The sequence below is a fragment of the Chionomys nivalis genome, chromosome 13, assembly GCF_950005125.1.
Source record: "Chionomys nivalis chromosome 13, mChiNiv1.1, whole genome shotgun sequence".
Classification (NCBI taxonomy): Eukaryota; Metazoa; Chordata; class Mammalia; order Rodentia; family Cricetidae; genus Chionomys; species Chionomys nivalis.
In genome coordinates, this window is record NC_080098.1 from 58,850,266 (window position 1) to 58,872,043 (window position 21,778).

The window sequence follows — 21,778 nt, forward strand, 5'->3', positions numbered from 1 at the left end:
GCTGTTTATTCCCGAGTAAACACACAGAGGCTTATATTAACTGCAAACTGTTTAACCTCTTAGCTCAGGCTGATTGCTAACTAGCTCTTACAACTTAAATTAACTCATAATTTTTATGTATGTTTAGCCTTGTGGCTTGGCTCTCTTTCTTAGTCAAACATTCTCATATTGTGTCCTCTATGTCTAGCTTACAACTGTGTCTCTGCCTTTCCTCTTCCCAGAATTCTCCTAGTCTGGTTGCCCCACCTATATTTCTTGCCTGGCTACTGACCAATCAGTGTTTTATTAAATAAATACAAGTGACAAATCTTTTCAGTGTACAAGAGCAATATCCCACAGCATTGCTATACTACCTTCAAGCTAAGCAATTATTTGGGAATTTTTAAAGCTTAGTAGAGATGTGAGGGAGAAAGTTAAGTAAACATTTAGTATAATTGCTAACAAAACTGTAAATGAGATCATAATAGTAATTAAAAATAAGACACAATTATTTAAAGTTTTAAATGTGTATTGGTGGTATGTCTGTGTGCGACGTGTATGTAGTGTCCACAGATGCCAGAAGAGGGAGTGAGTAAGATCTCCTAGAACTGGAGTTAAAGACCGTTGTTAGCCAATATATGGGTTTTGGGAACTGAACCTGGGTTCTCTGGAAGAGCACCCAGTGCCTTTAACCACTGGGTCATCTCTCCAGCCTCAAAACACAAAATTTTGAAACATAGTAAGATTACAGTCATGAAAAATATTTACAGAAAGAAGAAACTGCTCCTGTTAAGTAGATTGCGGGTGTCATCAACATCTTTTATTTCTTTGTCTCTTTTTAATTTTTTTCAATGAAAATGTGTCTTTATCATTCACAACAATTCCCAAGAATGACCCCTCTGCAGAGTAGCTTGGGTCTTTGTAACCCAGCAAAGGCCCTTTTTCATCCACAAGGAGCTCCAGTTTGAGGTAGTGAAGACATCCCAAGAGAAGGAAGCCATGGGACTTCTCTCAGTTAGCTAACTTCCAAGCAAGACTGTAAACTGGCTTCCTTAAAGAAACCAGAGTCATGGGTTTCTACCAGAGAAATCTGGCCGCAGCTGCAGCTTTTATCCCACAGTTATCTGTGTGGTCCTCTCAACTCTCAAACCAAGCAACCATTATTCAACAGCATGAGTGGTCCAAAGCAGCAAAACTTGGTGGTTGCGCTAAGACCCTCCGGAATCAGAGTGTTCTCCTGGAGATGTGTCCAAACCAAATGTCAGTATGTCATCATCCCTCTAACTAGGGACTTTCTGCAGAGCCACTTCCCATGATAACATTTTGAACTTGATAAATAGAAGTGTGTTGAGATGATGGGGGATACTGTAAGGTCACATTAACATGGCACTGCTCTCCCTACCTTGCCTTGCAGACTTGCAGCTCAGCTGTGTAAGTAAGCTCCGTAGTATTAGTCTCAAGGTCCTGACCTGCTCTTGTGCTTTTTTTTAAAAAAGATTTTTTTTTTATTATTTATTATGTATACAGTGTTCTTCCTGCTTCTATGCTTGCACACCAGAAGAGGGCACCAGGTCTCACTGCAGATGTTTGTGCGTCACCTTGTGGTTGCTGGGAATTGAACTCAGGACCTCTAGAAGAGCAGCCAGTGCTCTTAACCTCTGAGCCATCTCTCCATCCCCCTCTTTGTGTTCTTCTTAACAAGTAGTAACTGTATCTTTCATTTCCGAGATAATAACCTCTGCTGCTATTTAGGGTGTGCAGAAAGGTAAAATGAAAAGAAGGTAAAGAGAGCCAAACTCGCCTTCAAAGGCCAGTATTGTGTGCGACTGTCTGCTTCAGTGAGTTTTTATCTATTTCTTTTCTTAATGTTTATAGACAATCCATGTCAAACACTACAGGTCCTTGAACCATGTGCTGTTTACAGCCTGTTGGGTTAATAAATTATTCTAGCAAACACACATTCTGTTAAAGGCAGTTCTAATGGAGTGGTGTGAAGGATTTCAGCGCTATCAGATATCACAGTGTATGAAATCAGAACATTGAAAGGAGAATAATGAAAGGAACATTAACCTCAGCTTCAGCTCACTTTCATTTCTCCAAGTCTGTCTCGAGTTTTAAGTCAGGCCGTTGCTTTGATGGGCTCTGTTTCTGAGTGGGTATGACTTCGTCTTTTATCTGGGTGTTTATTCATCTGACTGAGAGAGCTTTAAGTCCTCTTGAAAAATTAATTTGGCTTTAACGTTTAGCTATCTAAGACTCCCTGGGTATAGATGAAATCACGCTAGGGGGAGTTTTGATTTAACAGATGGCCATTGAGCGGGAGTCTTTGATCCTCAAATCGACCCTGTGAAGGACTGAGCTTCAAGCAGATCAAAGTTGACATGGTTGGTGGTTGGCACCAAAAGGATCCTGGCACTTCCTGGCTGCCGTGGACTGCCACAGCCTGTTAGGTAGGGATTGTAGATTTTCCTAAATGCTTACTCGCCTCAAGAATCGAATGAGGACAGAGGTAAACAGATGAATGATCTCCTTTGAACCTGGAGCTGCACGTCCTCACTGCTTCTTTGCTCACTAATGTTTTTTGTTGTTGTTGTTGTTGTTTTGTTGTTTTTCTTTCATTGAAAATGGCTTTTTTTCATACTATATATTCTGATTATGGTTTCTCCTCTCCCTACTCCCAGATCCTCCCCACCTCTTCTCCCATCTGAATTCACACCCTGTCTCTTATTAGAAAGAAAGAAAAAAACAGGTATCTAAGGAATGATAAAATAAATCAAAAACATACAAATTGGAATATGACAGAACAACCAGGCAATAAAGAGAGCCAAAGAAAAAGCCCAAGAAACACATATTGACCTAGAGACACACACTTTCATACACACAAGAAACCCAATAAAAAACCTCAAACCAAAACTTATAATATACATACAAAGGGCCTGGAGAGTGGTGGTAGGGGGATAATGCCCAGACTTAGCATTATGACACAAAAAATATCCAGAGATGCCATTGAGTTTCTTTTGTGTTGGCCATGTATTAGTTGGCATGGGACCTACTCTCCCAAGTGGTTTGTTTCCATATGTGAGATTCCCTTGAACAAAACTTACTCTTTCATTTGCAAGTGGCAATCAACTGGAGATGGTTTCTGTGTTGGGGATGGAGGCGTGTGTCCACTTCTCCTTTCAGCTCTAGGACCCCATCTGGTGCAGACCTGTAAAGGTCCTGTGTGTGCTGCCTCAGTCTCTGTGAGTTCATGTGTGTGTCGGTCCTCTTGTATTTATAAGGCCCTGATTCCTTGGTGTCTGTCATCCCCTCTGGCACTTACTCTCTCCTGCCTCCTCTTCCGAAGAGCTCCCCGAGGACTGAGAAGAAGGATTTGATGGAAACATCCCTTTTAGGGCTGAGTGTTCAAAGACCTCTCACTTTCTGTATATTGCATGGCTGTGGTCTCTGTATTTGTTTCCACCTGCTATAGGAGGAACCTTCTCTGATGATGGCCAAACAAGGCTCATATCTATCTATATAGCAGAAAGCCATAACATAATTTTATTGCTATGTTCCTTTAGCAGAACAACAGCATCTGGATTTTTCCTAAGTCTGTGGCCTATATAGTCTCAAGTTCTTAATCACCCAAGCAGCACTGGGTATGGATTCCATCTCATGGAGTAGGCTTTATCTCAAATAAAATTTTTAGATGGTTATTCCCACAAGCTTTGTGCTGCTATGGTATCAGCGTATCTTTCAGGCAGGCCACCACTGAAGATTAAGGTTTTTTTTTTAAACTAAATTTATGTTTACCTTTCTTCTTTGGTAGCGTGCAGAGTACCTTCCAGTACCATGAAAAATAGCCAGTAGAGGTGCAGGTTCTAGGTAGGCACCAGCTTGGCTTCTCTATGTTCAATGAATTGTGTGGGTGTTGTCTTCAGCAATAGGGCCTTAGTGGAGTTTGTGGAGAGCCACCAATAGCCTTGGCAATATTTGTGCCCTACTGTAAAATTTCTCAATCATGGTTTTTCAGTCTCTGTTGCCTGCTAAGCTTCTACACCTTTTAAAAAGGAAAGGAAAGGGCTGGAGAGATGGCTCAGTGGTTAAGAGCACTGACTGCTCTTCCAGAGGACTCGGGTTCAATTCCCAGCACCCACATGGCAGCTCACAACTGTCTGAAGATTCAATTGCAGGGGATCTGACACTTCATAGCAATGCACATTAAAAAAAAACCTAAAGTTAAATAAACTATAAGAAATATTTTTTTAAAAAAAGAAAAAAACAATTTTCATTCACTTTTATTAAGAAAAAAAAATAAGGGCTAAAGAGAGGCTTGGTGGCTAAGAACTCACACTGTCCTTGCAGAGAACCTGGGGTCGGTTCTCAGTAGCTGTACTGGGAGGCTCACAGCTGCCTCTTACTGCAGCTCCAGTACCACCCTCTGGAATGCCTCCCCCTTTGGTCCATGGTCACCTAGGCAACCAGTATGCTTCTCTTGGAAGATGCTGAGACATCCTAATAGGCCCAAAGATGAGTCTCTGCCAACAGAGAGGAACAGCTCAGATCTACCCTGTTCTGGCCCATACTCATGTACCTCTACTCATGTGCACATGGCCACATGTCTTGGGGTTTCTATTGCTGTGAAGAGATACCATGACCATGCCAACTCTTATAAAGGAAAGCATTTCATTGCGATGGCTCCCTTACAGTTCAGAAGTTCAGTCCATTATCATCAGAGTGAGACATGGTGGCGTGCAGGCAGACATGGTGCTGGAGAGGCAGCTGAGAGTTCTACATCGTACAGGCAACAGGAAGTGAACAGTCTCACTGGGCGTGGCTTGAGCATATATGACACCTCAAAGCCTGCCTCCACAGTGACATACTTCCTCCAACAAGGCCATACCTACTCCAAGAAGGCCCCACCTCCCATTGGTGCCACCGTCTTTGGAGGCCATTTTCTTTCAAACCACCACACCACACATAGACACAACTACACATAATTAAAAATTCAGCAAGTATTTTAAAAAGGAAAAAAACTTAAATACATTAAACACAAGATAGAGTGCAATGGATGGCTGAAATGTACTTTCAAGGAGTATATGGGCTCTTTCTATTTAAAGGTGCATGTGTTAAGAACAAAAGTTGCTGTCGCATGCAGACACTGATCTTATTAAAGATGGCTCAGAGCATCCAGACTTGTTAGCGGCCTTGAGTGCAACGGGAGGCTCGCACGAGGACACCCCTCATCTGACTCTTCCATCTCCTTCTTTCCCACAGATGGAGAGCTCTCCATATCGAATGACGATGACTCCCTGGAGAACGGACAGTCCCTGAGCTCCAGCCAACTGTCTTTGCCTGCCCTGTCAGAAATGGAGCCTGTACCAATGCCCAGGGACCCCTGCTCGTTTGAGGTGCTCCAAGCTTCAGATATCATGGACGGACCAGGTAATGACCTGGCAGAGGCAGGGGGTAGGTCTCCAGGATGTCACAGTCCCCTGGCAGGATTTGGGATGCCCATTTTAACCATCTAGAGCATGAAGACGGAGAAATGTGGGAGAAACTAATGTCATACTTGTCTGCACATGACTGAGTCTAAGAAGATATAAATGCTATCTTCACATGATGTTTATAGTTTGTAAAAACACTTTTTTGACTTAAATCACTTTAAAAATATTATAACTCCTCTTATGATATTGATGGTTTAAAATATTGTTTGTTTTCTAAGACTCATCTTTGTTCAGATAAATCAGAAGAATCCTATCCCTCTCTAGACCTGTGCCTGACGTCACTGTCTAATTTCTGGTCCCAATATACTTCTTAATGATCAGATCAGTTTAGTAAATGTACTAGTTACAGCCAATCAACACATTTGTTGAATTGTATACAATTTCCCAGCTAAGCTGGAGCCTGCTGTAGATATGTTTGGATGCCTTCTGATTATTGCCTCCTTCTGGTCTACTTCTTCAAGAGGTGCAGAGCCTTCCTAAGCAGCCGGAAGATGAGTCTTGGTTTTTTTTTTTTGTTTTTTTGTTTTTTTGTTTTTTGAGACAGGGTTTCTCTGTGGTTTTGGAGCCTATCCTGGAACATGATCCAACAGAGAAGAACAGCACATGTCTTATGGGCTGGGGAAGGAGCCTCAGGGACTGCTTAGAGTGTGGTCCAGAAGGCTACAGACCTGGCGCTGCCATGTGCAGAGTCTGTGTGCATACTTTACTCGAGTGGGAGGAGGGAAGAGGGGTAGTCTTCCCAAGCTGGTGTTCACGCTTCACTGCGGGACCTGGCCAGCTGTTGTTGAACGCAGATTAGAACAATGTCCCCTGAGGTGGGGAATACTCAGAGTGTCAAGGGTTCTTTGCAGGGTTGAGTTGTTACATAGACATTACTTTCTCCAGAGGAGAAGGAAGGCAGGAGAGTGGAAGAATCCTTTATACACTGCCTCTTTGTGACAGTCGTGGAAGGCAGGGGACAGGCGGTTGAGCTATATCTTGCCCCTTAGAATTTTCAAGCAGGAACAGTGATTTTCAGTTTTCAACCCAATGTCCCTTGTACCACTGAAATCTGGCAGTTGGAGTCTTTAGGTGAAGCCTACCACCCCAGTCGAGTCCCGGGGTTTTACCATGCTTACCCAGGTTGTTAGCACAGTAGGAAGCAGTAGGCTACCTCCTCATGGCAACTCAACAAAGGAACCTATCAGGAGGCTCCTGTGGGGGAAACAAGAGGCCGGCCCAAGTGAAGAGATGGAGGAGAGTTGAAACCAGACAGTGGGAGCCAAGATGTGACTCAGTTGCTAAGGTGCTTACCCAGCATGCACGATGCCCTAGGGTCAATCCCTAGTACCAAGTATCTAGTTAGTTCCAAGGCAGGGTGGTACATGCCTTGCAATCCCAGCACTCAGGAGGTAGAAACAGGAGAATTGGAAGTTCAAGGTTAACTAACCTAGAATGTACGAGAACCTGGAAAGAAGGTGGAGGGGAAGGGAGGGAATAAATAAAGAAGACAACAGGAAGTCTGGCAAGGAGGAAGTGAAGGAACTGGACAAATAAAAAGGTGGAGCCTTTGCACATTCTCTGCCTTGTGAGAATTTACAGTGCCGGGCAGGGCAAGAGTGTGTCCTCATAACTAGAGTCTTCATTGAGAGCCTGGCCCTCAGTCCTGGCCACTCTGGAGGAGCAGCCACTCAAGCCTCTGTGTGTGGCCTGCTGGTGTCCACCTTGTCAACTGCCACCCAGGTATCAAGGGCCAGAGAGTGAGACCCAGTGGACATCACCAATAACCACCAGTGTGTGGCCCATCTCTCTCTTCCCTCAGCAAAGGAAGAGCCCAGGGGTCCGAGAAAAGGGCCCAGGTCTTCTTGTTCATTTGAGAGGACTCAAAGTCCTGGTTAGCCATTGTCCTGTTGGTCGTGCCTGTGGTCTCCTGAGTCACACAGCAGAGCATCTGTGAACTTTGGATGATGCAGGCTCAGTTTGAAGTGGTGACCTTTGTCATGAGGCAATGCCCTTGCCCCTCCCCCTTTGCCCTCTTGCTTCTCCTCATCTCTCCTCTCTCTTCCTCATCCTCCCTTTCCTACCCCTCCCCCTACATCCCCCCCCCCCGCTTTTTTGGATTTCTCTTGTCCTTGCTTTAGCTCTCCCTGTGCCATTGTGGTCTGCTGCCGGTTTCACTCTGCTATCTTGTTGGGCTGCCAGTGTCCCTGTCCTGTGTGCCTGGCTGGCCTGCACTGCGTTTGTGTAATGTCTCCTGTGTGTCATGTGATTGTCCCCTCAGTGTCTCAAGAGAGTCCCTCTGCCAGTGAGTCTGGAGTCCTCCTGTCCCAAGATCCTTCAGCCAAACCAGTTCTGTTCCTGCCCCCCAAAAAACCTGCTGCTTTCTCTGGAGACCATGAGGAGACCCCAGTGAAGCAGTTGTCCCTTCTCAAGCAGCCCCCGGCCCTGCCTCCCAAACCCACTGCCCGGATTGCCAACCACTTAACAGGTAAGTCCAACCTCTTCCGAGGCGCACAGCCCCCTCCCTCCCTCCCTTCACGGGATAGTTTCTTTCTCTCTGGTTCTTTTTATCTGAAGCCTGAATAGGCAACACTGGGAAGATGACCCCATGGGGTGTTTGGGTGTTTGTATGTGTGTGTTGGTACATGAGTTCATGACCAGAGTTTATGTCTCTGTGTCAAGAAGCATTTGATATGCAATTGCCAGCCATATGCCAAGAGCCTTCGGTGTTATCTGTCATATGTGTATCTGTAAATATGTACTTTGTATTTATGTGACCGATTCAAGATTATTGCCCATCTGGGCGCATTAGAATCAATGTCAAAATGTTTACACAGGCAAAGAAAAATGCTTTGCTTCCTTCATAATGAGTCTGTTAAGCCTTTAAATGTTTGTAAGTTATTGATCTAAAGTCTAGAATATTTCTGCAATTAAAACTAATTTCATTCACTTACTGTCAATTCTCTTTAAAAAGAAAGAAGCTAGGCGTGGTAGTGCATGGCTGTAATCCCATCACTTGGGAGGTAGAGGCAGGAGGATCAGAAGTTCAAGATCATCTTAGGTTCCTCAGCAAGTTAGAGGTCAGCCTGTCTCAAAAAGCGATAGCAGTAATCTAACCAATAAGAAGTGCGGGAGATGCCTTTAGAGGAATCACAGGCTTATCAAAGTTGCTCTAAAATGTGTTTTCTTCCTTCACTCTGTGTGGCTAATGAATGTATGCACAGGGATGGAGTTGCATTTCAACATGAATGATCTAGTCAGACAACAATCAACTGCTTTTATACAACATATTTAGTGTTTTTTTCAAATAGTATGGAACTAAGTGACCTCTATTACACTTTAACTTGTAATGAGGGAGGAAGTAAGAAAACATACAGTAGACAGACTGAAAGCCAAGAAAAGGAAGTGACTTTTCAGGGCTGGGAGGACTCTGCATTGGAAGCACGACGGGAACCTGAGCACCCCACCTGCTAGGACATCGGCGACTGTCCCCACAGCAGCAGAGCATCTCTCTATACAGTTCAGCTTCAACACAGATTGCTGCGTGTTTGTGGTGTAAAAGGGCCATTGTCTCTCTAAGAACTATTTAACACATCGGTTTAGTGTCTCAACATTCTAATTCATATCAAATCAAAGGGAAAAAGGCCTCCATCTAAGGCATGTACCCACTGTCTAGAAAAAAATCAAACTCACTGTACATACTGCCTTCTCAGCTGCTTTTTGCACATAACGATGTATGAGTTGGATCTTGTGTTAGTAACTATTGTACAGTGTGGTTTTATCAGCTGCTTGGTGCAGATCTAAGAACTCTTCTACATTCCCTTCTGTAAAAAATAGGACAGCGAGCATCTGCAGTAGCCTGCATATGTCCTTTTAAGGTTTCATCAGGGTATTTCTAGGATTAGAATTACAAAGTCAAAGTTATATACCCTTGGACAGCAAACACACCTTAAGAAGAATTCAAGCCTGTGAAAAATAAACCCCTTCATGCCCATAATGTACATATTTGCTCAACATGCCTGCCATAGTCAGAACACTGAGTTATGGCCAAACTGGGCACAATTCTGTGCTAGTTTAATGAATATATACTCCATCAGCCCTCTGCATCCGTCAGTTCTGTATCTTTGATTCAGCCAACCACAGAGCAAATATATTTATTAAAAATTCTGTACTGAATGTGTTCAGACTGATTTTTCTTGCAATTTCTTTAAATAACATGATGTTACATTTATTTAAGCAGTATCTGTATTGAACTAAGGAGTTTATGTCATTTAGAGATAATTTGAAGTATAGGGGAACTGTGTGTAGGGTCTATACAAATACCATGCTATTTTGTAGAAGGGGCTTGTGCATGTATGGATTTGGATGTCCACGGGAGTCCTAAGGCAGGCCTCTACAGACACCAAGGGTGATTGTATTAGAGCATTCCAGCAAATGCCATTCAGAGTAGAGCTATAGTTTGGTGCAGTCTCACAAAGGGCCCCTGAAGAAGACTGAAGCGCTGTTGACCTTCACGGGGTGAAGGGCATCCATAGATAACTGGGGAAGGGATTCTCTGAAAGAAGACTCTGGAGAAGGCTTGGAGGTAGAGATGTTTTAGGGTCGCTTCAGTGGCTCAGCTGGGATAAAGGTGCCATTAAGGGTTTAATTAAAACCACCTAGAAACGGGCTTCACCAGGTGGTGACCTACAAAGATTTGTATTTTGTTCCTTAGAAATAGCAAGGTTTGGAGGGTTTGGGATGCTTTGGTGGAATGAGACCTTAAATCATCCTCCTGGAGGACAGGCATGGTGGGTTGCATGTGCCTTTAATCCCGGCACTTAGGAGGCAGAGGCAAGAAGATCTCTCTAAACTTAGGCTAGCTTGGTGAACATAGGCAGTTTCAGGCAGCTAGGACTACGTAATGAGGCCAGTCTTAAAGAAAAACAAAACAACAAACAAACAAACAAAAAGACCCCTCCTGGGTCGCTGTGTAGACTGAACATAAATAGGAAACAGTTGAAGACGTTTGTCAGAAACCAACAAAGCTAACTGTGGGCTGTGCACCTCAGAATTAGTAGTAGCATTGAGTGGAATTATCTGAGCCAGGAAAACTTCTCTCATCATTGCAATATGAGCTGGCAAGAATCCACGAGCAGTAGAAGGATAGGCAAGAATAGCTACAGTCTTTCAATTCACAACATCCTCTAATTTATTTAGCTATCTAATGGATGGAATAACATGGCAGCCTCACTGTGAGCTCAGAAGCTTAGGTGGGTCCGCTATGCATAGGAGCCTGTACATTGAGGGACCGAGGATCTGAGTGCGTCTCTATGATCTATGAGCATCAACACCTTATGGTTTGGAGTACATGTATAAAAATAATTCCAGCCTTGTCTTGGGTGTGGTTGTCTCTTAAATATGGTCAAGATAAGATCAGGAGAGGTGTTGATGAATTGGGACTGTCAAGCTAGCGCTATCCTTTTGGGTCTAAACTCCATTTGATTTCATTTTCACTGCTTCATTTTCATAAATGAGCAATCAGTCATAATGAGTCTGTATCACCATGAAGAGCCCTGCTAACCCCGTTCTGTTACTAATTGCTCTAGAGACATCTGGGCCATGTCAGAAGGAATTAATCAACTAAGAACTCCAGAAGTCTAAATTAAGACTTGTGAGTGGCTAGTATGTTCTCACTTTTGTTCTGTCTGTGTTTGAAAGGAAATGCTGGACGATTGAAAGGCCCTGAGCACGGTTGAAAGAAATGGGCAGTGAACTAACAAAATGTGGAGGAAATGGGAGCCTGGATGGGAGCAGTATCCAACTTCACACTCAGAGAGTGGCATGCAGAGCTCTCTTCTGCAGGATTTGCTTCCGCTTTATCAGTGGCCTTGAGGAATGTGTATCTTCCAACTCTCAGTTCTTCAGTCAAGTGGAGAGAGGCCCCCATTCGTTCTGTGTTCTTGTTGTCTTTCTCACCCACATTCTCTTCTCCATCTTCTCCATCATCAGCCGGCCTAGTAACAGAGGAGACAGGGTCCGGAGTTGTTGGGTATTTAAGTCTTACCTTTCTAGAAGCACAGTCTTCAGTGGCACTGTCTGTGTTGTGATCCAAGGTGAATGAGCCTCAAAATGGGTTCTTACTGGAATGATCCCAGAGGGAAAGTGTGTTCAGGACAAAACCCTGTCTCCCACCTTCCCAAGTCTCCACCAATGGCTTCCCTAGCATCCTTACCAGGGATCTTACGTTAAACGTTACATGACTAACCAGTACCTTCTGAATGAGGAATCAGGGAGAAGCAGGCACCCTATATGTAGCAGATGAATGAAGAATAACTCATGATGTCATGGCTTCATGGACTGACTGTCACATCTGGGTAGCAGTTGGGCAGCTAGCATTGTTTGAGAACTTTACTAGGTATCCTTTAGTCCTTGAGGTATATACCATTCTCATTTCTACCTCCTTCTCACGAAAGATGATCAAAAATATGAAGATGTCGATTGTGGCTAGACAGGTAGTAAATCACCAGCTTTCTTGGTTTCTAATCTTTGTGTGTTTACATCCAATTAACAAGTTAGAAAATCTACTTCTTTATTTTCATAACTTATGTTAGCCTGCTCAGGCTGCCGTACCAATTAATATAGACAAGATGATTTATGCAACAAAAATTAATTTTTGCAGGTCTGGAAAAATGTCTCAGTGGGTCAGAACATTTGTACATACAGAGGACTCACATTCAGTCCTCAGCACCCACACAGTGGTTCTCAACCATCTGCAACTACAATTTCAGGGGATCCGTCACCCTCTTCTGACCTCTGAAGGCACCAGACGCGAACGTGGCACACATGCATGTCTGCAGGCAAAACACTCATACACATAAAATAAATTTTAAGAAATGTTTTTAAAAGAAATTAATTTTCCTGATTTTGAAGGCTGAAATTCAAGGTCCAATAACAATAATAAAAAAGTGATACAAATATAAACATTCAGTGATCACTGTTGTACTCCGCAACATTCCCAGCGTGCTAGGTACTGTACAAAACCAGTAGCTTCTTTGACGTACACAGGAGGTGTGTGTAGCCTCTGTGCACATACTAGCCACTTGATGTAAGACCCCTGAGCTTCTGCTGGAGTGGCTCTGGCAAGGACTTCTAGTGTTCATCAAGAAACGACTGTACTCTCAGCAAACTTCAGTGATTGCAAATTTCAATATAGCATAGTGTCTGCAACTACAATTTTGCCTAACGAACACCATCTGTGCCCTGTAGAATTTTCCAGTGCCAGCACTTAGGCATGTCTAATGAGAATAGGTGCAATGATCGTTAAGCCGAAGCCAGTGTTTCTATTTATAGTCATCTCTCTGATGCTGTGGGCACCTTCATTGTTCTGCAGTCCTATTTGGATACATAATTGCATTTTGTTGTAGGGTTGCTCTCAGATTTATTTCCTCATTTGCTCCCCACCCCACTCTCTCTCTCTGACAGTCTACCTGTGCCTTCCTCGTTCCCTTCTTTAGCCCTGCACAACTGGGTGCTTCCACCTCTGCCTTCACCTTCCAAAGATTAGGGTGCGGGGAACTTGGGCCTTATCTGACCCAGTAAATGGGGGGAAATGCTCATAGCACAGAAGTAGACAGTTTACACTTCTTGGTAACTGATACTTTGAAGGTATTCTGTGTTCTTTTGGGTCAAGGGCAGGCCCAAGCGGGAAATGCAAGCGTGTTAACCTTACAGCCCTAGAGACAGAAGCTAGGCTCCCCCATATATGGCTCTGAGGGGAGCCTAAGGGTGATTAGGAAGCAGGAGCAAGAACAAGGTAGAGCCTCTGTGGCGTTTTAAGAAAGGGACACAGGGTAAAGTAAACCATCTGAATTGGTTAGAGGAAAGTCCCTGCAAGCTGTGCACCAACCAGGGTGTCTCTAGTTGCCTGGCACCTGCCAGGAATCGTTACAGCGAAGAAATACTGTTGCACCTTATGGCGTACATGCCAGGGGAGATAGTCTGTCACCTAGGCTATTCCATGTGGCATGTCCCTGTCAATAAGCTCAAGATGAACCGTGGCTAAGTCCAAGCTCTAAGCATGGACTGGCCTTAACTGGAAAGGTTTCTTAGATGCCCCTGATAGAAGGCCCAGAAAGCTCAAAGAGAGCTAAGCAGTTCTGCCCACTTCAGAACCTTGCTGTCAACACCAGTTACCTGGTGACAAGTGACTGGGAGTGGTGGCATCTGTGGGTCAAGACTGACAAGGAAAACTGGGTTCTGGCTGCAGTTCCTCTCCAACAAAACTCTAACACACTGGCCAACACAAGCCACACGTATACTGAGTCCCCAGTGCTGGGCCCAGATTCAGATCTCTTCTTGAAGCTAGCGAATTAAAATTACCGTTTAAAACAAAGCCCAAATAAGTTTAAAAGCCATGCTCTTGATATATTCTCCACTCAAAATTTGTACGAAATACAGTTCCTCACTCTAAGGGCCCTGATTTTTTTCACCTCCTATAGTGCTTAAGTAGCGGCACAGACCCCTCTGCTTTCATGTCAACACAGAAGAGGCCTAGCGGCATCTGTGCATTCCCCGTCCAAACGGCAGTGGGAGGAAGAGAAACATAATTGTAAAAAGTGAAGGTCCCATCTTGGATTCTTGCAAACTCTTGTTCCGCAGTTCGTAACTGGACTCTGATGCTCAGGTCAGAGTATATGTAAGTAGATTTTTGTTTTCAGTGAAGGAGACGCGGGAAAAGGTGGACTTGTTGATTTTTCGAGAGTTATCAGATGGTAAATGCTCCTCAAAGCCAATACTCTCCCACACTAGAGCAAGCTCCGGGATCACACGGCTTTCCTTACACCAGTGGCTGTCTTCAGTAGCCGCTTCTCCATGTGTACCAGTTTGCTACGGCAGATTTTGCAGCTCACATCTCAAACCACGCAGCAGCCAGTAAACAGGACCCCATCTTGAAGGTCACTGTACCACGAGTTACAGTACCTTGTTAGAAAGAAATGCTCTGCCCATGGTGCCTATGAACTGAGCAGGGATGAGTTTCAAAAGGTTAGTGGGGAGCCTATCACAGTTTGTACAGAAAACCCGACAGCTACCACAAATCTGAGCCAGGAAGGCTCTGCCTATTTTAATAGCTGAAGTTCCCAAGACCTGCCCACTGGCAGTGGCTCTTTGCTCCACAGCTCTCCTGAAAAAATAACTCTCCAAGAGGTAGGTTTCATGCGGGTGAGAATTTAGTTCGCTGTGTTCCCTGCTATGTGTATCCCACTGATGCCCACTTTGGGGAAACAAGGGGCCCCCATTGCTGAGGCCTTTTAGGAACCAGTGTGCTAAATCTGAGAGTCAAGGCTAGAGATGAGTGGCAACGATTCTTGGTTTTCTCTACATAAAATCTCTTTGAATCCGTTGTTTGAATTAATATATACCTTCCCCTTGTATATCCTCCCTTAGAGTAGATGTCTGCATTCTCTATGTAGTATTTTCTTCTATCTGTTCTAAATTTAAAGCTGCATTCCCTGCGGCTGCATCTTCTGTTTCTAGTGTTCTGGGACGAGATGGGCATGGTCTTGCTCATCCTGATGAATGTGGTTTTCATCAAATCCTCTCTCACATATAACAGCCTTCCACAACCCAACATGAAAGTGAGTTCCCTTCCTGCTGTCCTCCTCTGGACCTCTCCCACATTGTTTGCCTATCCTGGATAAGGCTCAGAGACATGCCACTCTGTAGCAAAATCTCTCTGCCAACAATAACACTCATCCATTGTTATAAAGAATGAATAGTATCATGTGTTTTCATATAGGCGATTTATAATGTCTAGCAAAAGAATTACACACCTTCTCAGCATGCATTTGTTGGCATGAGTGCCTTTATTTCAGTGGTAATTCTTGGAGAGGAGTCACCTGGCTGTTACTGGCAACTCTATTAAAAAGAATCTAATTGAATTGCATGTCCTGCAAGGGTGGCATGCCAGCGTGGCTCAGTGGGTAAATGACCCTTATCTGCTACCCATCAGTTCTTTTCAATGAGATATGGTCTTCACTGTAATCCTCCCAAGATGCTATTGGGAAAAGTAAATTTGAGAATGAAGTATTCAGAAAGAGAGGGGTTCAAACCAAATTCATTTGCTGTTGTTGGCGTCTGCTATGATGGCCTTCAATTTCAGGATTCTGGAAGGTTTCTGGATGCATTGATTACAAATGCCTGACACAAGCTGTCATTACCATACCTTGGCCTGATGTGAGGCATTGAATGTGGGGCACTTCCTTTTGAATCAACGGCCTTACAAAAGGTCAGTCAGAATATTTTCTCTTTGACCAAAGCAAGACTTCAGGCTACCATGAAGCCCCTGGGGTAGGCTACTGTGTTGAAGAAAGTGATGATGTTCCAGTGATCTCTCTCATTCGGGCAAGGGGAACAATGATGCAGTGCTATAATTTAAGTACTAAGTGCATGTCTCACGGGTTTCTTATGTCTTGGGGTTTCTACAAGTTTTCTAACTTGTATCTCCTAAAGGAGATCAGAGCATCTAACGTGCTGAAACCAGGTGACAAATGACGGAGAAATTCTTCCACACCTTTGTGAATTAACACTGCGCACACACCAGTAATTACACATCAGTACGTACAGGTGCCCGTTTAAAAGTTCATCGGTAGTTGTGTGAAAAGGGACTGGAAGTGGGTGGCTTGGATGCCCTGTCTTTGAAACACTTGGGACCAGGAGTGCTTCAGATTTGGGGATTATTTGAGATTTTGTAATATTTTCATTTATGTGATACAGTGAATCATCTTGGTTATAGAGTCCAGATAGAATCACAGAATTGATTTTTCCATATATACCACATATGCATAGCTTGTGGGTAATTGTATATAGTATTTTCTGTGAGCATGCGTTTTTACTCTGATCCATCGCGTAAGGCCAGCTATGAGATATCTAAGATGCGTGAGCCTTTCAGGTTTTTGGACTAGGGATCTTCCATGTGGGGTCATTTAGCCTCCATTGATTCACATTCGGGACCTGAAGTCCTCCATCAAGAGAACTGATGACAGAAATCATCTCCCATTTTCATTTCTGTGTCTGAAATCATCACCCAGAGCTGTTGTGTCGGAAGTACGACCCTCTTGTGGATTTTAAGTCTCTGTGACACTCACAGTTTGAGTTGATTGTCCACGTTCCTGGAACTGGTCATTTTTGCCTCTTCCACTCCATCAACAGAGACAGTTTGATGAATACGCTGCATCTCAATCAGCCTGGCTACAGAAACGAGTGAGCCGGCAGAGCTGCGTCTTCCTGCAGCCCCAGATCTGTCATCACAAATGCCAGAGGCAGAGCGTGTCCTCCAGCTAAACGGATGAGCGCCATGTATTAGTAGATGCGAAGGGATTGATTCAGTCCGTCGCTATCCAAGTATGAGAAGCAATTTTATCCCTGAGTTTTCCTGGCTAGTGAAACTGAAGTCCAAACTCTCGGCTCCTAATTCTGTCCCGCTGGCTTTTTATAGCAGGAGGTTCAATGGACATGGGAACCAATGGATCATAGGTGACAGCTCCTCTTTCCAAGCACTACCCAAACTTCCTCTCGCTTGCCGATGAGGGTAGTGCTAGGGCACACTGCACCCTCCAGGGCCTACTTGACTCCCATTGTCCCTCCTCAGGCTGGGAAGCATCTGCATTGGTGGATTTTCAGAGGCCTGACAAAAATTCCTGATAGCAACACTGCAAACAATGCATTTTTAAGAGTAAGGTCATACAGTAGCTGACCTCCAAAGCAGACTGTGAGTGAGGCAGGTAATGCAGAGTCAGGGCTCCATTGAGAAATTCCTATGGCACACCAAGGACTTCGCTGGGAGTCTCTTATCATACACCCTCTCTCACTGCTCACTGGTATGGAGGCCTTGTAAAATTAGGCAGAACTTCCTTGTGGAAGATGCTCCTTTCCCAGAGGTGACTCAGCCCTGTGTCAGCTCAGGCCTCCAACTGACCTGTAACCCTCTTATTCCCTCAGTGTCTAACAGGAAGGCTTCATCTATTAACCTGTTTCCTCCTGGCAGTCAACCTGTATAGTCGGCCATAGAGCTCTTCCACAGATGAGAAAACTGAGGCCAGGGAGTGTTGAATGGCTTCAGCACATTTCTTGACGATATAGCTAGAATTCGAGCCCAGCTTTTCTGAAGTCTCTGCCAGCAATGGTTTCACCAGTTGGGCTCCACCCCCAGCCTGTAGCAGAAGCCTCCAGAAGCCAGCCAGCTCAGTGAGTGCTCTCAGAGGCGCAGCTAGCTACATCTCCTCAGAGAAGCCTTGGCGCATTCTCACTTCACCCGCTGGGGGGCAGCATTGAGAAAGTGTCTTAGAGGGGCAATTCTCAGGCCCATTTAGATAGAGACTACACTTTGATTTGGACCTCATTAGTGGAAGAGACGCTGGAGGCCATGTCCCACCTTTTCCCACGGACATGTAGACATGATAAGAAGAAAAACAAAACAATATTGAGCATCTATGTACCAGGCTCAGTTCCTGATGGCAAGGAAGATGGGTGAGGAAATGACCACACTCACTGAGGTTTGATCAACCCATCACAGCTGTCCACTGCAAACAGTATGAGCAACAAGTCAAGAAGAATGAATTGTGGTGAAGTACTGGGCTGGAGGGAGTCCTGGACCTGGGAGTGTCCTAGGCCAGCCTGAGTAGAGGGCTTTCTTCCTACAGGAAATGTTCATTGATGATGACGGTAGTAACAAGAACAATAGTTCATATCTACTGGGCACCGTGCCACCCAGTTTCCATATCTTAAAAATGTCCACAAGTCATGTGACAGGGCGATTCATCCCATCTTGCAGACTGAAAAATGAAACATTGAAGAGAGGGTTGTGCATTTTGCTAAAGCTACCAATGCTTTCATGGTCCCATGCACCTTAACATTTTTTAGTTCCAGAAGTTTGGGTTCTGCTTCTTAGCCCTGTAACTTGTGACACGCTTGCCATGCATGGTCCCCATTGACGTGAGTGATCTATCTCTGGACACTTGTTTCCAGGGAGACTCCATCAGAGACCCTCAGTAGCTGAGCTCTGAAGGTGAGGCTTACAAGCGAGTCTTTGCCAAGCCTTCCAGTGAGGCCGATGAGACATACCTTTGAGAAGCTAGTGCCCTGAAAGAAAATATTTTTAAAAATTAAATGTTGGGGGCTGGAGAGATGGCTCAGTGGTTAAGAGCATTGCCTGCTCTTCCAAAGGTCCTGAGTTCAATTCCCAGCAACCACATGGTGGCTCACAACCATCTGTAATGAGGTCTGGTGCCCTCTTCTGGGCTGCAGGCATACACACAGATAGAATACTGTATACATAGTAAATAAATATTTTTAAAAAAATTAAATGTTGGAGCCAGTTTTTTTGAGTATTTATATGTAAATTACTTTAACTTCAGTTGCTGGTGTAGTGGGTTTTCTTCTGTTTAGATTTTATTTCACATTTCATTATACCTTGAAAAAAGGTGTTTACTGATGGGCGGTGGTAGCACACACCTTTAATCCCAGCACTTGGGAGGCAGAGACAGGTGGATCTCTGTGAGTTTGAGGATAGCCTGGTCTACAAGAGCTAGTTCCAGGACAGGCTCCAAAGTTACAGTAAAACCCTGTTTGGGGAAAAAACAAAAAATAAAAAAAGGTGTTTGCTTAAATGTGTAAAAAACAAGCGTGTGTGTGTGTGTGTGTGTTCTCCCTTCCTGAGAGTGAGCTCCCTTCAGATCCATCACATCTCAGGGTTCCCTGAGAATGCCACAGGCAGCTGGCACCGCAGAGCGTCAGCTCAGCAAAGGAGCATGTGCAACTGCTCTGCCTCAGGGGCCACATTCGGAGCGAGCAGAAGTGTGCGGCCGTTTGCTGCATCTGCTCCACAGTGGGGGAACACCGCTTTTCATTCAGAAAGTTTATTTTTTCATACCTCGAACAATATTATTCTATGTACTAGTCAATAATCCTTGAGAAATACTCGTTAATTTAAAGGTTTCAGGGCTGGCAAAATGGCTGAGCCAGTAAAGGCACTTGCCTCCCAACCATGCAAGCTTGAAGACCCAAGTTCAATCACCACGACCCAAATTCGATCACCACAACCCTCGTAAAGATGGAAGGAAAGAACTGGCTCCGCAAAGTGGCTCTTTAACTTCCATGCCTGTGCTGTGGTACACACACCTCCCCCTCCTCACGTATTTCTCTCTCTCTCTCTCTCTCTCTCTCTCTCTCTCCCCCCCCCCCCTCTCTCTCTCTCACACACACACACACAACACACAATATAAAAGACTTTTAACTTAGGAAGGGAAGTCAGTAATCTTAGCAAACCAGATAAATATGTGGGAAAATTGTGTTTTCCTCCTTTAGTCAGACCAGCAGTGCATCGAACACGATGGTAGGGATGCCTTAAGTTCAACCCATTTGCTGTCCTCTGGTCAAGGAGGCAGTTACATGCACAGGAAGTGGTGATTAAGTTGGTTGTTGTATGGCAATCACTTAGAACAGCGGTGTCTGGCTTGTGGTTATTAAGCATGGCCTAGGTGAAATAGTCCTCGTCCAGACCTCTGAAATTGGAAATGTTTGAAAATCCAACATTTTTGGTGCAGATGTGAAGCCACGGGTGATCCTGCCTGATGGTCCATTTGTGTAGGAACCTTGCTTCTTGTACAGTGTTATTTAAAATCTCTGAAACTAGGCTGGAGGGATGGCTCATCAATTAAAAGAGCACACTGCCCTTGCAGGAGACACAGGTTAGATTCCCTGCACCCACATGGAGTGACTCAGAACCACCTTCTACTCCAGCTCCAGGAGATCCAATGCCTCTGACCTCAGAGGGCACCCGTACACACAATGCAATAGCCACACACAGATATGCTCATAATTGTAAAAACAAATCTTAATTAAAATTTATGATGTTATCCTGCTCTCCCTATAAAGGTATATATGAAACTTGAATGGATATCATGTTTGCACTTGGGCCCCATCCCCAATACATGTGTGTATGTGTGCATATTCTAAAATCTAGAAGAGTCTATATTGAAATATTAATAGTTCCAAGCACTTCAGATAAGAGCAACTTGATCTGAGCTTGACTCAAATGTTCGTCACCGTCATTACTGCCGTTATTGTTAATGTCAACTCAATGTGTATTCTCTGTATAGTGGGGAAAGCACAATACAATGAGCCAGGTGAGTTTGGGAGAATTTTTTTTGTGTGTGTGAGTTAAACCTGGAAAGCAGAATAGGAATTGGCCAAGAAGACACAGCAGAATATTCCAAACCACAGGAAAGAACTATACTAAGACCCAGTCACCATAGTCAGTAACATCGGAAGTTGGTAATAGAGGGTATATGCAGGGGTCATGCTGAGGACAGACCACTGGGTCCCAAGGAGAGGCAGGGAACCATAAGCTCTTCCTGTTTCTTGGCAGACAGTGTGCTAAGGGGAAGGAACCCAGAGGAGGCTGAGGAAGACCTCAGTGAGCAGAAAAGCCGCTTGGCAGAGCAAGCTGAGGGGGGAGACCTGAATTTGTGGGATACCGAGTGAGGAGAGGCTATTAGAGTAACTCTGCCCAGAGGCTTTCTGGGTACCCTAGGAAACATTCTTTCTCAGAGCAGACTACTTAAGTGTGGGTCTAAAAGCCTGAGTCAAGCAGCAGGCAGCCTAAGGGAGTCCTCAGTTTTAAACTGAAGGGCAGCCTAGCCCTGTCTGTGCTCCAGTATAAATTAGGTGGAAGGAAACAAACACTGGGTGGAGAGAAATTGGGGACTCCAAAGATAAGTGGTCAGGACCGTGGCAAGAAGATACCTCCGTGGCACACCCTTCTGAACATGATTCTCCTAGGCAAGCTCAGTCTCACCCCTCTCCCGGACCAAATGAATTCAGGAAATACTAAGCAAGAAAACTACAAAATCTCTCCCAGAATGCTCTCTGAGAGTTTGTCTGACCCTGACTCATCTTAATGTGGACTGTCTAGGGAGTTTTAATGACATTGTCACAGAACCGAGGGCTTGGCTCTACTCTAAAATACATTGTCCTGAGTGCCGCCATGATGAGACAAGGGACACTCTTCAGTGTTTACTTTGGTGTTTGTTCTCAGTTTGGTTTTGCTGGCTCTGGGGTAGTCCTTGGGAGGACAGGGGTTAGTGTTGATTGTTTGTTTGTTTTAATTACTTTTTAAAACTGGCATACAGAGTAATAGGTTTAATTCTTAAATATATTTTGCTTTTGTTGACCTTTTTCCCTTACTCCCCTCCCCAATACCCTGCTCCCTGCTTACTGCCCCCTCTTCCAGTAGTCTCCCTTGTGTTTGCCTGCCATATGCTATATATTGTATTAGCCTCCCTTTTATGTCT

The 21,778-nt window shown here is 44.5% G+C and overlaps 1 protein-coding gene across 9 annotated transcripts in view; it reads left to right on the forward strand.

Annotated features, from left to right (window-relative positions):
* The window catches only part of Phactr1 (phosphatase and actin regulator 1), a 424,574-nt gene that overhangs the window by 349,485 nt on the left and 53,311 nt on the right, over positions 1-21,778 (forward strand). For 8 of the 9 annotated variants that reach the window (XM_057786935.1, XM_057786937.1, XM_057786934.1 and 5 more), the window contains 2 exons: positions 5,239-5,406; positions 7,729-7,935. In XM_057786935.1, coding sequence (XP_057642918.1) covers positions 5,239-5,406; positions 7,729-7,935 — 375 coding nt within the window. The remainder of the gene's footprint in view (positions 1-5,238; positions 5,407-7,728; positions 7,936-21,778) is intronic. The other variant, XM_057786940.1, reaches the window with a different exon arrangement.